Source organism: Pollicipes pollicipes, unplaced genomic scaffold (assembly GCF_011947565.3).
Source record: "Pollicipes pollicipes isolate AB1234 unplaced genomic scaffold, Ppol_2.1 Scaffold_4002;HRSCAF=4701_pilon_pilon_pilon, whole genome shotgun sequence".
Classification (NCBI taxonomy): Eukaryota; Metazoa; Arthropoda; class Thecostraca; order Pollicipedomorpha; family Pollicipedidae; genus Pollicipes; species Pollicipes pollicipes.
The window spans coordinates 27,298,444-27,315,884 of NW_023596420.1; the positions used below are offsets into that span (position 1 = coordinate 27,298,444).

A 17,441-nucleotide genomic window follows, 5' to 3' on the forward strand; every position below is an offset into this window, starting at 1 on the left:
AGTGCGGCAGCTCGCGGCCCGCCCGACGCAGCCGGGCCGGCCCGGGCCGGGTCGCACAACTTACTTGGGCGGTTTCTCGACGGTGCGGTACGAGTTGAACTGGACGAGCTGCTCCTGCACGCCGCGCAGCGAGTTGGCGAACTGGCGCTGGCCCAGCTGCTCGATGGTCTCCCGGATCCAGCGCAGCAGCTCCGACGTCAGGCTCTCGTACTCGTGCACCATGTGGTCGTTGTCCATCAGCGTGCCGACCACCTTGCCGATACGCTTGGACTGGATCGTTTCGGCGCGCATCTTGGAGAAGTAGTGGTAGTAGGTGACCACGTAGGTGATGATGGACTTCTCGTCCGGCTGCTCCATGCACACGTCTGCGGGAATCCCATATTGGTCACAGCGACATACGAAAAGTAGGAGGGTCGAAAGAAAAACAACGGGTAGAGTGAACAGGAGCGGCTACATCAGCCACCCATCCCAAAAACACGTACATTGATCAACGTCGTTGCATCAAGGTAACAGCGTCACATACCAAGACCTCTACCATTTTAAGTATCGCCACCCTGGTGGGGACCAGCAGCAGTGTACGTTTCCTCTGGGGGAGACCGGACTCACACCCATCAACACTGGCACCACCCATCATCTGACGGCTGACTGCCGCCGCTGCCGAAGGTGGCAGCCAAGGCGGCTCGTCGTGGCCGGCGCACTCACCCTCCGCGTCGAGCAGCTTGGTCAGGCCCAGCTGCGACTCCGCCACGTTGAAGGCGTTGTTCAGGTTGTGCATCGGGTTGGCCTTGCTCAGCTTCTCGTACTGTATCAGGTCGGCACGGTGCTTGTGGATCAGTGCGTTGAAGGCGAGGCCGTCGCGCCAGGAGGTGGTGAAGTTGCGGATGTTGACGTTGTGGTAGCCAGCCGTCTTCATCTGGCACCAGAGCAGCAGCGCGTCCTTGGCCGAGCGCGTCTCCTTCGAGTCCGTCTCCTCGATCGTGATGTCTTGGATCTGGCGGCCGGCCAAAGGCGTTAACACGCGAGCAGCTTGCCTTTTCATGCGCACGACGTTTAGCATCATACAAATGGCTGCACACTGCGCGTAACACACTAAACACTGCACCGCAGCTGAACAACACAGGCGGACTCCCGCTCCTCCACTCAGGCGTATGCTCCGCGGGCACTACGGGAGGAAGGGGAGGCGGCTCGGCTTCCACCCCCACGGCTGCGCCGCTGCTGGGAGGAAGGGGAGGCGGTTCGGCTCGGCTTCCAACCCCCACAGCGCGGCTGCGTGCTGTGGGAGGGGGAGGGTCGGCCAACCCCACAGCGCGTGCGTGGAGGGGAGCGGTCGGTCCAACCCCCACAGCGCGCTGCTGTGGGGGGAGGGGGAGGCGGCTCGGGCCTGCTCAACCCCCAAGCGCCGCTGCTGTGGGAGGGGAGGCTGGCTCACCCCCCGCGCCGGCTGCTGTGGTAAGGTGGGAGGCGGTTCGGCTTCAACCCCCACAGCGCGGCTGCTGTGGGAGGAAGGGGACGGCGGTTCGGCCTTCCAATCCCCCACCAGCGCGGGCTGCTGTGGGAGGGGGAGGCGGTTCGGCGTTCTAACCCCCACAGCGCGGCTGTCGGCCGATGGAGCGCACCTGGAATCGTAGGATGATGGTCCAGATGAGGCCGAGTGTGAGACGCGGGTTCCGTCAGGCCACTCACGTCGTGGGCGCCCAGGGTTTTCCAGGTGGACGCGCTGCTCGCGCAGGAACTGCAGCGCCTTCTCCACGTTCTCCAGGCAGTGGATCCGCATCTTGCCCTTGGTGGGGCGGGGGCTGCAGAAGGGAAACGACCAATGTGAGGAGTCGGTCCCGCGCAACAGACGCAAGCCGACTTGCCCAGTTGCCCTTGCAAGCCCACACTTCTACTCTGCTGCACAAAGGGCGAAAGCGGGCAGAGAAAATACGGCTCAGGAGCAACAAGATATTGAAACTTTCCGCGTAATTTGTAAATGAAAGGCCCACAACAAATTGGGATATTCAGGCCCCCAAGACACTACTAGAGTAAATGACGCACCGTTGTTTTTATTGCAATAATCCACCGGTTCAGACATACACTTCTCGTGAGCGCCAGACAAACAAGTGGTGAGAAAGTGACCAAAAACACAGGCAGAAGGACGATAAACAATAGCAAAGTGACGGCAAAACAGTGATCAAGTGGCGACAAATACTGTTACCGTCAGCATTCATAAGACAGCGGAAATCCAGCACATTTGTAAGCAACATGTATACATACGGCTTGCGTGACCATGGTGATGGGCGTTGAAAAGCTTAAAATACATTCTACACCAAAGTACAAGTAATTACCAATGCCATAACAGACATCTTTCGGAGACAAAACAACAGTGTGTTACGCATCTCTGTCCAATGAGCGAGCCAACAGACCGCAGCGTTGACCAGGACGGCGGAGCCTGGAATTTTCCTGCGACGATTCCATGCCCGCTCGGGAGAGCCCTCCCAGCAGAACAGGCCAGGCAAAACCTCGCCGGTCCACTGCCAGTCCGGGAGCTGTTGCATGCCAGGCAAACGCCGACACGACTACTAATCATGTGGTGATGTGGAAGGCAGGGAGGTGCTAATCTGCGTGAAGACCGCACGCTCGCGCCGGTTCAGAACACGCCGCCGGTTCCCGTGCCGAGCCAGTGACGTCACCGGCCAATCGGGGCGGCGGCGGCTCTATTTCGGGGCCTTTGCGGGCCGGGGCGCGGCCAGGGCCGGACGCGGCCGGCGCGAGACGCGGCGCGCCGGCGACGCGGCCCTACTCACCAGCCGCTCGCCCGACAGCACCTCCAGCAGCTTGAGCAGGTAGCGGCCATCCCTCAGGTCGGTGTACAGGTCGGCCGTTCGACACTGCACGCGCACCAGGTGCGAGTTCACCCACTTGGTGAACGTCTTCTTCTGCACATTCTCTCGTTCACCTGAAACAGACCCAGTAACGCTCAGCGTTGGCTGCTTACATGGATCGCGATATGGTGTGTCCACGGAGGCACGCAACATCACAACAAAAACAAACGCCATTTTTCCCGGTCCGATTTTGAAATCAACCAACCACAACGTGGCGAATCGAAGGCTCGGCGCCGCCTCGCGTCTGCCGTCCGAATTCCGGCGGCGGCAGACAACTTCCGACCATCGATCGGCTCAGTTGACGGCCGCCGTCGCAAGGCCGCGCCCCCGCCGGCCCGGGCGCGGCAGACGCCAGCGGGCGGGCGGGGCGACGGCGGCGGCGACAGCGCTGGCCGAACACCCGACTCGACAGCAGCCAACCAGGGCGCCGCCGGAGCCCCGCCGCCGCATCGCAGTCGATCGGGTTCGCGCGCTCGGAGGAAGGCGCGCTGTCACCACGCCCGCACTCGTGGCGAGGCTGCCAGCGCGCGCCGCGCGCCGCAGCCCGGCGCACGACCTTGTACCCAGACTTGCCACACTGCACGCACCTCGACGGCTGCCGACGATTCGGTCGTAGATGTTGTTTACGTCGTCCACGTCCCACATGTCCGCGGGCCATCGGGCGGACACGGCGGACACGGCGGACACAGCGGACACGGGGGACCCAGCGCGCCACAGCGGCGGCGGCCGCTCTCACGTCGGACTGAGCGATAGGCGACGGCGCCGGCTTAGACTCCCTGATACCGACTAGGCAAACAGACGACTGGCGGCGCGGAGCCGGCACCAGTGACGGCGCCGGCACAGTGTCGGGCCCAGTCGCAGTGTGGCACAGACAGCGGGACACCGCCCGCGCGGCCACACCGCACAGTCCACCTGAGGCTTCAGGCCGGCGGCGCGGCCCCGCCCCGCCAGACGGCTCGGTCCGGCTTTCCGGAGCGTGCCGCCCGCAGGCCACCGGAGACAGAGCGAGCGCACCACGCCAGCGAGCCCCGCAGCCGGTCCGGTCCGGACGGAGTCTGTCCCCCACCCCGCACCAGCTCAGCAGGCTGGCGACGCCTCGTCGCCGACCGTCTCCTGTTTCGGATATTGGCTGCGATCTTTGCATGCAAACTATCATTTTGCTGCTGCAGCTCACTCCCAGCACCAGACAGACAGCGGAGAGCGGCCGAGGGGGGAGGGGGGGGGGGGCAGCCGGAAAGCGTTGTTCGGTTCCGTTCTGCGGCAAGCACACAGGATGATCGCGCCCCCAGCCCAGCCAGAACACAGAAGCCGGCCGACAGGGCCAATGTGCCCAGCCCCAGGCGAGGACCCGGCGGGACCCGGCGGAACCCAACGGGACCCGGCAGGACCCGGCGGGACTCGGTGGGACCCGGCGAGCCCGACCCGCAGCCACAGCCGACAGAGGAGCACAACGGTACGGACCCGGCACTGCTGACGCACAACACCACTATGGTGGGCGGCGGGAGCAGTACCGGCCGGGCTCTAGAACATTACCAACGCAGAGTCATCGATGGCTGTAAACATGTGGTTTTAGTGCACGTGGTGGCAGCTGTAACCATATAGGATAAGAGTGGGGCCGCCACATGAGTGGCTTATTTTCTCATCTTATCGTGCTGTTTTACTGCCGTATCAGCAGCCAGTGGGCGCCGGCGGACGTGACCGCTGGACAGGTGACGCCGCTCGCCCGGCCCGCCAGGCCGAGGTCCGCGCGCACGGAGCCGGTCACGGCCGTCCAGCCGCCCGAGTGAGCCGCCGCTGCGCGCGTCACCGCTGCCATCTGATGCATTTCCCTCAGCACTCATTCAATCGCCCTCCGCAGTCGGCGCGTCATTCAATTACGACGCTGAGCCCCCGCGCCAGGCGAGCCATCTGCTGAGGAGGCCACGCTCTGGCCGCACCCAGTCACCAGCCGTGGGCTGCGGCTGGTGACAGCGCAGGCGGCGCTCTGCGCTCTGCAAAACCGCCAGCTCGGGCGCCGCCACGACAAACAATCCTATCGCACTATATCTAGCCTTTGCTCGACCCGCGAACGCCGGCGACTGGGCCATTATCAGGCATGGCTGCAATGACGTCCGCGGTCAGACTGGCACTCTCAGGGGGTACCAGAGATTGTCGAAGCCGCCCCTCACGAGTGGCCGGCCGCCCGTCCGCGGCCCGCAGACAGTGCACCGGACTAGAAGCTGGTAGAACGAAGTTCGTAATGTCATAATAATGATAAAGATCTACTGGATGCTCAAGTATGGGGTAGAACATAACTTAGCACATTTGGCAGCCTGTAACAGAACGTAGCGTGACCCTAACGGTACAGTAGTGAATTCGAGTTGACGGGGAGGTTATATCCCAAAGTTGCGCGCAAAGCTGTCAAGGAAATAAAACACTTCAAAACATTTACATCAGGTACCGGCCCGTGGCAAGAAATTCATCACATTCCATGCGGAACTGGTACAGAAGTTTTGGGCCGGCCCAGGCTCGAACGCACGTTCTCGCGTCCATGGACCAGGCATGGTACTGACGGCGCCGCCGAGATCGAAAGGCACGCGTCGAAGGTCGGCAAGTACATACCGTGTCGTGCATGAAAACCTTCACCCGACACGTTGAAGAAGTCTGACTTCTCTAGGCAATACAGAAACGGTCAAAAGATCGGCGCTTAGTAATGAAATAATCTTCGGTTGGTGCCGAGTTCATCGATGCCAACACAGAATTTGACGTGTAACTCTCCGAAATGCATGCCTTGAACACATGAATCACATGGGCTGGTCCACAGATTACGCCGTAGAGCGGTTGTGCAACTGCCGCATTGCAGTGGGGTCGTAAGGCCCAACCCAGGAGTCCGGTAGGGGCCCGGGACGCAGCACTGGCCCCTATTCGGTACACGTAAGGCAGCAGCGCTCTGCAGTCGCCAAGCCTTTCGGCGTCGCCGTTATCATGGCTGCCGCTAACCAGATAGGGCGGGCAGCGCGCTGCGATACGGGCGCCGGTGACCGCGCGGACTCGCGCCCAGCGGCCCGAGCGGGGCCGCTCGCCAGCTCGGCCTCTCACCAGCCAGCCGCTTGTTGACCGCAGCGCGCGCGCCCAGCCACCGGCCGCGTTCGATCGGCCACGGCCGCCAGCGGCGCTGACGTCACACGGCTGGTCTGAGCTGAACGCCGTCCGCGCCGAGCGGCGGCGGTGGCGGCAGAGGCGGAGGCGGCGTCTGATGTCACACCGGGCGGCGGAGGCAGCGTCTGACGTCACCTCCCCACCTAAGCCGTTCCTGGCAGACGTCGCCGCGCGCAGCCGACCGAGATCGCCGCCGTTGTCTTGCCACCGGGTCCGCGAACGGCGGGGACGTCACGCATTTCATGCAGTCCGCGCTGTGTCCAACAAACAGCGCACAGCACAACAAACGTCAGCGGGAGGTAAGTCTTCTAATTCGGATAAGTTGCCCGCGGCATCGCGATGGTGCAGCAGAACGCACACGGCTCTGACACAGCATCTCCAACAGAGCGGTCACAGCCTTCGAGCCGTGTCGCAGCACCGGGTCGGAAGGTGGTCGCTGAACGCCGCGGTTACCTGCGAGCGCCTTGATGCGGGAGCGCTCGAAGAGGCGGGAGGACGAGTTGCCCCCGTCGTACTCCATCTCGTCGCCCATGTCCTGGTTGGTGACCGGATCCCATCGCGGCACGCCGATGTCCGTCGTCATGGTGACCGAGTCGCCGCCGTTGGGACCGCCTCAGCACGTCTGCAACAGCCAGATTGGTGCCGTTTCAGGACAAGCGTCCTGGGCTAACACCACCGCGGCGCACCACTGCGGACCAGCGCCTTCAGCCCACGCCACCAGCCGCAAACGTGTGCCGGAGATTACCAGCTCCGCACAGTGCTGCGCCTCAAAACCAGGACGCGCTCACACCTGGCAGTGCGTCCCCCTCTCAGCCCCTGCCACACCCTGGACCGCGTCATCAACGCAAACAGGCCGGCGGCGGGCGCCGCGCGCCGCCCACACGCTGGCACGGACCAGCGCTGCGGCTCAGTCCGCGCACCCGCCAGGCAGCTGGCGGGGGCGCGCGGCTGCCCGCGAGGCGCCGCCACATCACCCCACAACGCGCCCCGAGCCCCGGCCGCACGCCCGCACCGATCAGGCTGGGATGGCACGCGCCCGTCTGAAGCACCTGACTTGAATGACTGCTGTGTACTGCTGCCCCCCCTTCCCCCCCCCCCCCTCCCCGTGGTCTATTGCCGAGCCGAGCGGCGGAATGCAAGTAAAATGGTCGCCGGCCAATAACAGCCTGCAGGGAGCCCATTTGGCAGATATCCAACGTTCTGTCACCTGCATCCCGCGCTCGAGTCAAGGCAATGGTTTGTGGTTTCATGCGGTTTCATGCGGTTGCAATGGAAAGCTTGACCAGTCCAACCGCAGCTGATGCGGGTCACGCGATGTTCCGCAGCTCCTCCGCTAGATCGCCGTTCTATGGCAAATGGCCGAGCCAGGCGGATATCCCAGCGCAGCTGTACAGGCAAACACCCCATGAGAACTGATGCCACGGTAATAACGGTAATCCTTCAGCGTCGAAACTTAACAACCGTAGGCAACGGTCACCGCCAATGTCGGTTGCACTGGCACCCTACACGCAAGTGATCGGGTCGCATCAGAGCATCATACGCATATCGAGTCGTGTCAACCTGACTCCGTATCATCGCACAGGCCGAGGAGAAATCAAGTCATTATGCGAGCGGGAGGAAGGTGAAGGGCATTTGTCCATGGCGTAACGATGGCAGCACAGGAACACACCACCCATGGCTTCGCCAACTGTCCCCACATGGGGCGCTGTCGCGAGCGGCTAAACCCAGGACCGTACCCGTTCGCCAGGGCCGGAAACCCAGGCAGCGTGCGTTTGGTATCATACGTGGCACCCCGCATCAGACAGGAAGCTCTAAACCACTGATATGACTACATGAATATCTCCTGCCCTGCACGGGGTTTGCCTGACGTTGGATGCTCCTGGTAATTCCCCGCATTTATTCGTGTTTTCGCATACCGTCCGCTATTTCATCGTCAGCGAGGAACGCTGTAACTCGCTCTACTCAGGCCTTAATTTGAAAACTTCTCGACGCTCGCTTACGTGGAGGAGCAATCTGGGTCATCGATCCCAGGATGACGGTCGCCAAATGAAAGGCATGGGAGCGTCCGCAAACAGCGACACTGAATACCGAGCCCAGCGCAGCGTCCGCTCGGTCCACATCCCGCCCCTGGTGAGACCCCGGAGGCCGTGTACGGCGTGGAGACAGGCGCCACACAGCTGTACGGACCAGGTGCTGCCCGTCGTCGCCAGGTGCTGCACTGTTCAGGTGTATCGGCTGTCCGCCAGCAGGGCGTCGGGCCGTACCACGCGCCGCGGGGCCGCTGAGTGCGTCTGCCAGCCCTCTCTGACACAGCTCGCCTTCCGCTCCTCTGGAGGCTCACGCGCTCCGTTCAGTGCTGGAGCGTCCGACTTTGGGATGGCACGGAGGGGTGCCCCGAACTGTGCTTTCTGTGAGTGTGTGATTGGGGCTTTACGACGCACTCAGCTGCTGAGGCTATATGGCGTCGCCTGCCTCTCACCCTGTCAGGAAGGGCGGGCACCGCAGGGAATAACTGTGCTTTCTTATGCACTTTCTATGTACACCCTTACTTTGCCAAAATTATACCATAACCACTCTCTGACCCCCACCCCGTTACACACACATATGCACACAGCCCTACATCCCCGATCTCGAGGCATGGGATGTCTTCATTGTGGTAACGAATGTATCGGCTGTTCCATACGAAGTGCATTTTTATCACACAAATTAATGTGATCATTGTTACGTACAGACAGGACACACGACTTTGCTCCAATCACTCCGAATTAGTTAAAAATATATCTAAAAAACCAACGTAATTTACGTGATTGAAGGACGCTGCCTGATCGGCCTTACGTCACTCGCCAGATCCCACGAGGTCAGGGATACTCTTACCCGGCAGATCCCACAAGCCAGGGATACTCTTACCCGCCAGATCCCACCAGCCCGAGGATACTCTTACCCGCCAGATCCCACAAGCCAAGGGGATACTCTTACCCGCCAGATCCCACACGGCCCGAGGATACTCTTACCCGGCAGATCCACCAGCCCCGAGGATTACCTCTTACCCGCCAGATCCCACCAGCCCGAGGATTACTCTTACCCGCCAGATACCACAAGCCAGGGATACTCTTACACCGCCAACATCCCACCCACGCCGAGGATTACTCTTTACCCGCCAGGATCCCACCCGGCCAAGGTATCCTCTTACCCCGCCAGATTCCCACCAGCCCGAGGATGCTCTTTACCCGCCAGATCCCACCACGCCGAGGATACTTCTTACCGGCAGATCCCACCAGCCCGAGGATTACTCTTACCCGCCAGATCTCACCAGGCCGGAGACACTCTAGCCCGCAAGATCTCACCAGGCCGGAGACACTCTAGCCCGCAAGATTCTACCATGATCCCGGGATACTCTTACCCGCCAGACCCCAACCAGGCCGAGGATACTCTTACCCGCCAGATCTCACCAGGCCGGAGGTACTCTAACCCGCCAGATCTCACCAGGCCGGGATACTCTTACCTGCCAAATCCCACCAGGTCTAAGACAATCCTACCAGACAGACCCCACCAGGCCGGGGATATTCTTAAACCCCATATTTTGCGTGATACCACAGAAAAACGCCTCAGAACATTCAGAACGCTGTCCTCATTCGAACCCCACCACACTAATTGTAATGTTTTAGTAATGTCGGTTTTGTTATTTGGGTGGTTTGGTTACTTGGGTCAGTTTGATACCTTTGGTCGTTCTGTCTTCTTGCAGAATTATCTTCAAATTTTTGTTTCAGTGCACGAAGTTTGAAACCATTATAAAAAGCAGTCAGTCAGTTTTTTAACGGAAATATCCTGCTCTGAAAGTCGAACGCCTAATGCATATTGTTTTCACATTGCACTGCAATATTCCGACGTACTCGCGGCGTGCAGTCTGAACTCACGACAGGGTTTACTCTCTTGTTTCGAAATCTTTGAGAGTTCTCGTCCAAACTTCAATCCAAAATCTCCAGACTGGACCAGCCGTTTGCACAAAAAGTATCCAAAAAACCGTGTTGACTAAAAACTTTCAAGTTTATTTATATAAATCTCCATATATATATATATATATATATATATATATATATATATATATATATATATATATATATATATAACACATAATAAGCAATACCTTAACCAATAACCCGGTCGCACTCGCGTCGCTTTACTCCCTCACTGGAATAACACGAAAGAGAGAAAACGATTGCAGGTAAGAAATGTGTATCACAGGCTTTCGTGAAAACATCACAGTTCGCATTTCACATCGGTGTTCGCTAAGATTTCCTGTCACTGAGATTGTCGACGGTAACTCAGCCGGACGGTCCTTTCTATCGATGCCCTTGATGAAAGAAACCTTCTATATCATATTAAAAAACATTGGTTTTTAAGTAGGTTCTATCAACAACTCGTTCTGTCCCAGAATAAAACCATATTAAAAACAAGCCGCCTCACATTAGTTGGCATACATACCAATTTACAACGCGACAGAATGTTATCCCCTGTCCCAAAATTCCAAAGATGTTTGCTCCTGATGTTCCAATTTCCAGCCCGGACTTTGGAAATTTGTAAAATTTCAAAAAAATTGCAATCTAATTGGCAGCTCTGGTTACCACCAGGTACGTGCCAATATTCCCAGAACCACCGAGGATCAGATGCCCTAAGATCTGCATCCATGATCTTTGGAATCCTAAGCACTAAAAAAATTCAAGGATCTTCCAGGATCTTGTATCCTTTTTCTAAACTTAATGGACGGATCTTTTTATTTCCTGAATGCTTCTGAAATCGTGTGAGAAGGTCTGGTAGCTTGGAATTTCTTAAATTTTGTCAAGGACTGCTACGAAAGATTGGATCTTTCCTGCCAAAAGATTATCTCGGATCCGGGATTCTGCTGTCACTTCAGTAAAATGATATTCCAGGTTTCAATTTGCGCAGCAGTGCAGAGACTTAATGGGAAATACAGATGTTACTGCTGTCATAACGCCGAGGTACTGTAGGAGTTACCTACAGGTGCGGTTCATGATGAGTACGCATTCCCTGACCGTCAACACGTGATCAACTTTTGTGTCTTTGTCACCCACACCGGGGACAAACTGAGATGGACTTGGTGATATTTGACACCGCGGACAAATTGAAATGGACCCAGTGATCTTTGTCGAATTTGACCTTGCACCAGGGTATGCGTTAGTATCAATGATAAAAAGATAGAACAAATCACTCTTTTCACCAAACTTGACATTGGAGTGGGCGAAAACCAGAGAGAACAAAAATGGGAAGTGGAAGTGCTCTTGGCAAGTAGTTTTTCGTTCTACCCTTCACACCAACACACCCACTTTGAAACCACCTGCACACCCACTTCAGCATCTAAATTATGTTTTCTTTGCAGTCATTCTAGATTCGTTATAAATTGGTTCCATTTAAATAAGTAACAGGTTTCTGCCCACACATTTTTCCAAAAAGGCTACGGCCGCCCCAGGTGGGTACAAAATCCCACTCCCCGACGTCTTCCCATTCTCTCTCAAGCGGACATGTCACCGGACTTAGAGGGTAGATCCAGAATCCCATGGGATTCGATGTTAATGGGAACATGAGATCTCGGGGATCCAGGCACATGCTTGATGTTCAGAATCACGTTACCTAATGGGAACATGAGATCTCGGGGATCCAGGCACATGCTTGATGTTTACAATCACGTTACCTAATGCAACATTCAGAATTCACGGTCTCATTTGCAAGACGTCATCGCTGAAACAGTTCTGTCGCTTCTGCACGACGACGACGACGTGGCAAGTGAGTCCATCTACGGCTTGGTGCCCCACCTTTTGGTGTCATCGATGACGTTTCTCATTGCTTCTTACAGTTCTGTGGGACATCTTCTCCGTCGTCATCTGAACCAATCATAAAATTATTGACGGAGCGAAATCGAAGCATGGGACCCTGGTGCTCTAAAATTCTCGAACGCATGGGGAAATTGATTCCTCCACTTAGCAGGGTGGTTAAAAACGGCGCCAGACGAATCAGCACACCACCCTCTACTCAGGCGAGTCACTCTTCACAGCCCCAAATCAAATATGTTTGCCATTTTAACCACTAATTATGGGCATTTTCGCCCGTTGATTTGTATGGTGGCTTGCCTATGTGGACAGGAATATGTGCAACTATCTTCTTAGTAGCAGTGCTTCCCAACAGCCTGCTCAAGTGACAAATATTTGACCAATGTCATTGAGGTGCATGCCCTGGTAAAGCACGACGTGGTGATCCATTTCGCGCGATGCGCCGCTGTTTCCCAGTCAGGCGCGGGGTGTGGGAGGGCAGATGGCGAGTCCGCCCAGCAGCCCGCCGGCCCGGGCCGACGACGCGGCAGCAGCTGATACGCGATCGAAGTCGGCGCCGGCGCGCTGGCCCAGCTCAAATTAGCCTCCCGTATGCCGCCTGAGGTCGGCGGGCTGCGCCACGCTCCAGACGACTCCCATGCCTCCCGTATGCCGCCTGAGGTCGGCGGGCCGCGCCACGCTCCAGACGATTCCCATGCCTGCCGTATGCCACCTGAGGTCGGCGGGCTGCGCCACGCTCCAGACGACTCCCATGCCTCCCGCATGCCACCTGAGGTCGGCGGGCTGCGCCACGCTCCAGACGACTCCCATGCCTGCCGCATGCCCCCTGAGGTCGGCGGGCTGCGCCACGCCCCAGAGGACTCCCATGCCTCCCGTATGCCACCTGAGGTCGGCGGGCCGCGCCACGCTCCAGACGACTCGCATGCCCCCCGTATGCCGCCTGAGGTCGGCGGGCCGCGCCACGCCCCATAGGACTCCCATCCGGCGCTCGAGTGCCGTCCGACACGGCGGCGGCCCGACGCGCCAGTGACCTCTGGGAAGGGCGTGTACGACTCGGGGCGTGTGCGAAGCCCGGGCAGAAGGGGGCATTGCGGAGCGTCACACCAGCGACTTCAGAAGTGCCGTTTTCAGCTAATGGAGCTGGTGCTCCCGGGTATACAAAACATATCCGTGACCTTGCTGCTTGCTTGGCAGCAGTGCCATCCACTCAAGCCAAAACACTGGCCTGTTTAACGTTGTCCGGCCCATTCAATCGTCCCTATTAATGAGCGACAATACAGTCCGGACATTAATACAAATAGGCATGACTGGCGCTATCTGGCCGGCACAGCTTCGAACTCCCCGCCCCGACGGCCGCTGTCGGAGGTCCACCCGAGCTCCCAGCCCCGGCGGCCCCTGTCGGAGCTCCACCCGAGCTCCCAGCCACAGCGGCCGCTGTCGGAGCTCCACCCGAACTCCCCGCCCCGGCGGCCGCTGTCGGAGCTCCACCCGAGCTCCCAGCCACAGCGGCCGCTGTCGAAGCTCCACCCGAACTCCCAGTCACAGCGGCCGCTGTCGGAGCCCCACCCGAGCTCCCAGCCACAGCGGCTGCCGTCGGAGCCCCGCCCGAGCTCCCAGCCACAGCGGTCGCTGTCGGGGCTCCACGCGAGCTCCCAGTCACAGCGGCCGCTGTCGGAGCTCCACCCGAGCTCCCGGCCCCGGCGGCTGCCGTCGGAGCTCCACCCGAGCTCCCAGCCCCAGTGGCTGCCGCCGGAGCTCCATCCGAGCTCTCAGCCACAGCGGCGGCTGTTGGAGCCCCGCCAGAGCTCCCAGCCACAGCGGCCGCTGTCGGAGCCCCGCCCGAGCTCCCAGCCACAGCGGTCGCTGTCGGAGCTCCACCCGAGCTCCCAGTCACAGCGACCGCTGTCGGAGCTCCACCCAAGCTCCCAGCCCAGCGGAGTCCCGCCCACCGGCGACGCTCCGCCGTCGCAGTCGCGCCGGTCGGCACGGTCAGCGTGCCGTCAGTGTTTGTTCAGCGGCCCTCGTGTAAACCAAACGAGCAGCCGCGCGGGGCCGGCCGGCCGTCCGCGGCGCCCGGCCGCCGGCCGTCCTCCCCCCGCGCCCCGGCCATGGGGCACCGGCCGTGACGTCCTGCCAGGGGCGCCTCCTGCCACGCCACCTGGGACCGGCCGGTCAGCGACCGCCCGTCTGACCTGGCACTCGAAACAAGCCCCGGGTGTCTGAGGGTGAGCATCACTCGGTGGGCCGGAGCCGGCAGCTGCACACTGCACGCTCTCCACCTGCGCCTCCACAGACCGCGACATCCCCGCAGGGTAACACGGTCGGACGGCCGGTGCTTACGGCCGGCAGGCCGGCAGGGTCGGACGGCCGGTCCGCCCGGTGCCTACCAGCAGACACAGCAGACACTATTCGGACATTCTGCTCATTAGAGCTGTCTTGTCCGCTAGTTATGGCGGCCCGCACCCCCTGCCGTAGTACCATGCAGCGAAGCCATCCGGCCACACGCTATTTGATCCTAGCTGCATGCGTCTTCGAACCATAAATAAGGCAATTCTGTTGACACGTTTTATTTCGGTTTATGAATTACTTGGAAATAAAAGTTTGTGTCAAACTGGCCTTTTCCCGGCTCGTACACTTGAGCAGGGCCGTTCAAAAAGCGAACAGGTTAAAAGATTCCCTTCACGACAGCGACACTCACCCATGGACCCACGTTGGGCCGGGTCTCGGGTCTGGCTGCAAGCGATGCAGTGACCAACGGGGCTGCGGTGTCGTGGCTGGCCCCGCCCGGAGCTGGCACCAGCGCCGCCGTACTGCGCGGACACCGCAGCCGGCCGGCCGTCGACACATCGTGACAGTGCGGACCGGCGTCAGACACGCTCGGACGAACCCGACGCCGGGCGCCACGGAGCCGCGGACACCGCCGGACCCGGGCACGGACCGGCAGATCCATGAGCGCCACGAATGGAAAAGTTCACGAAAACAGGCCAGACGAGCAGCGAATGGACACGACATGCGCCTAAATAGTTTACGCCTTTGCGTCAAAGTTGTCACCATGATAAATCTCCGCACAAAGCCCTTTGGAGACAGGACATCCGCACGGAGTGAAACATAAAAGTGCTACCAAGCAAGAGAACGTGTCTGTGGGAGGCGTCAGGCTGGCGAGCCGGCTTCTCCAGCGCGCGCCGCCCCGACCAACCGCCGCTGGACAGCTGGGTCCCCGGCGACTTCAGCCGAAAGCGCTGGGAATCCTGTGAGCCTCCGGAACGCTCTGCGGGACGGCTGCGGCACCGACGATAGATCAACATCGACACGCCTGATGCCGAGCCCGAGGCCGCCGTGGGCCAGACTTGCTCGGCACACCGCCCATCTCTTGTCAGTTCCACGACGGGCCGACGGGGACTGGCCACACCCGACCACTGCGTTGCTGCTTGGCGTTGTTTTTTTTCCTCGACAATTTGAACCAGCAAAGGATGCCTTTTTCTGCCGTAGATCTTCCCGGATAATCAGCAACCCGTAATCTCGTCGGTATTAATCACGTTTGGGTAAATTTTAAATGTTTGAGAATGCAGGCTAGACCAGCCCGCTCGAACGCTCGGTATTAAACATTTGCATGGCATTTTCTGGAAAACACCAACGTTGCGGATTCTTATTAGGTTTAGAGTTTTTCAGTTACTAGGTCTTCTTATATTTCAACGATCATCATAAAATACAATTTTCGAACTCACCTACCTGAACAGGCCATGTCTGGCGAAATATGATGACTTGCGCCTTATTCATGGCACTTTATTCTAGTTTGGGACTGCGATCATGAGTGTACGACATGTGATGGAAATCCTGGATCGGCTCACTCGGCGGAGGAGCACCAAAACCATCACTTCGTGGCACCCGAGCATTCATTTTCTCGAGGCGTTCGCTGTGCCTCCTACCCCGACAGTATTCTGGATTGGCACGTTCTTCGCCGTTCGGCGAAAGTACGGTAAAACCCTTAAATTTGTGCAATCATAACCAAAATTTTCCTTCCAGAAGCATCCCCTTTGAGAGGGCACCACAGCGGGTCACCAAACCTTCATTTTCACGCGACAACAAATTCCAGGAGAACCTCAGCATGCCAGTCGCTCCATTGCCGAAATACTGAATCGGATCTCCTGTGCAGCCCCTCCCCCAACACACGGAATTTGGGCAACCAGTGAACGCATCATTCCGTGGCCACCTGCAGCCAGATCCGCAAATACAGCCGGTCCCAGCCGACTCGTGCCGCTCCTGTACTATCGGTCCCAGCTGGCTGACGACAGCTGGCTGCTGGCTGTGTCTGCCGCCTGATGCTGCGGAGCGGTGACCGTGGATCGAGCCGCCCGCCGGCCGGCCAGCGCTGCGGACCCGCGCACAGACAGCCTGTCCGTCACAGACGCCGTCGACGCCGTCCTGGCTGTGAGGCGCTCGTGGCCTCTCTGATGCAGACTCGCGTGGCGTCAGTGCCGGGCCGAGTGAAGCCAGGGTGGCCGGGTCCCACACGATCGGAGAAAAAGGGGCGCCATTGCCCGTCCACAAAGCGTCGGGCACAGCGCTGGCAGCGGCATCGATAAAGCCCGTCTGCGAGTGGCCACTGGCGCCGCCCGGTCAGGCCGCGGCGCGCCACTCTCGCCGCACTGTTCACCACTCACGCCGCACCTATGCCGACCCAGTTAGACAGGTGGGCGCCGGTCGTTCACCGCCGGCCCAGGGACGCTGCTCCCCTCCACACGCCACCGACGCCGCCGGCGCCGGCGGCCATTTAAACGCGCCGGCGACACGCCCACCTCCAGGGAGCAGTGGTGGGGGGACGACCTTCTAACCCACCCGCCAGTGCCAGACGGGTCGCGCGGTGAATCACGCGCGGCCGCGGCGAGACGGCGCCGTCCGGTCTCGTGTCGCCGAGCTCGGTTATGGACGGGGTAGCCCCTCATGGCAGCTCTGACCGGTTATGGCCAGCCGGCTTTTCGTCTCAGCCCGCCCGCGCGCCGCAGGGGTTGAGGCGGCCGGGGCAGCAGATGCAACGGCCGCGTGCGGCGACTAGAACCCGGTGAAAACGGTCGATAGAGCAACCGGTGCGACCTGACAACCATTAGCAATTCGAAAACATACGACGACGACTCACGCCTGTGTGACACGAGACAAGCGATCGCGAGACGTCCACCCCAGGGATGGCAGACCAAACCACCGGCAAGCACTGGTTTACCTCGTGAGGATCCGTCTGGACGCGCGCGAGTGGAGGCGCGCCGGGGCCGCACACCCCTTCGCGGCACAACACCCGCCTCCCCGACACCACCGCCACACTCAGCACTTGTTCAAAAGCTCCCAGCCCGCAGCCCCGTCTTGATCGGGTCAACTCACGGGTTTCTCCGGCGGCCTGCGCCGCGTCTATTTCCGTCGCTGATTCACTGTGGCGGCTGCTCGACGGCCACTCCCGGGCGACGTCTGGGGGCGGCGGCGGCGTCCGATGGCGGCGCTCGGCTCGGGTGCGGCTCCGCCCTCCCTCGGCCAGTCCCGCCGCACCGCTTTGCCGCGCCGCGCCGACGGCAGCTGTGTACGGCCCCTGACAGCGTGGCCTGCCGCCCGG

General features: G+C 59.8%; 1 protein-coding gene across 1 annotated transcript in view; it reads right to left on the bottom strand.

Annotated features, from left to right (window-relative positions):
- Positions 1-17,376, bottom strand: part of LOC119094309 (spectrin beta chain-like) — a 40,755-nt gene extending 23,379 nt beyond the window's left edge. Inside the window, 7 exon segments of the mRNA XM_037217381.1 lie at positions 65-365; positions 703-991; positions 1,617-1,663; positions 1,666-1,796; positions 2,773-2,938; positions 6,456-6,624; positions 17,216-17,376. Coding sequence (XP_037073276.1) covers positions 65-365; positions 703-991; positions 1,617-1,663; positions 1,666-1,796; positions 2,773-2,938; positions 6,456-6,585 — 1,064 coding nt within the window. The 5' untranslated portion in view covers positions 6,586-6,624; positions 17,216-17,376.
- Positions 17,377-17,441: the final 65 nt, after the last annotated feature.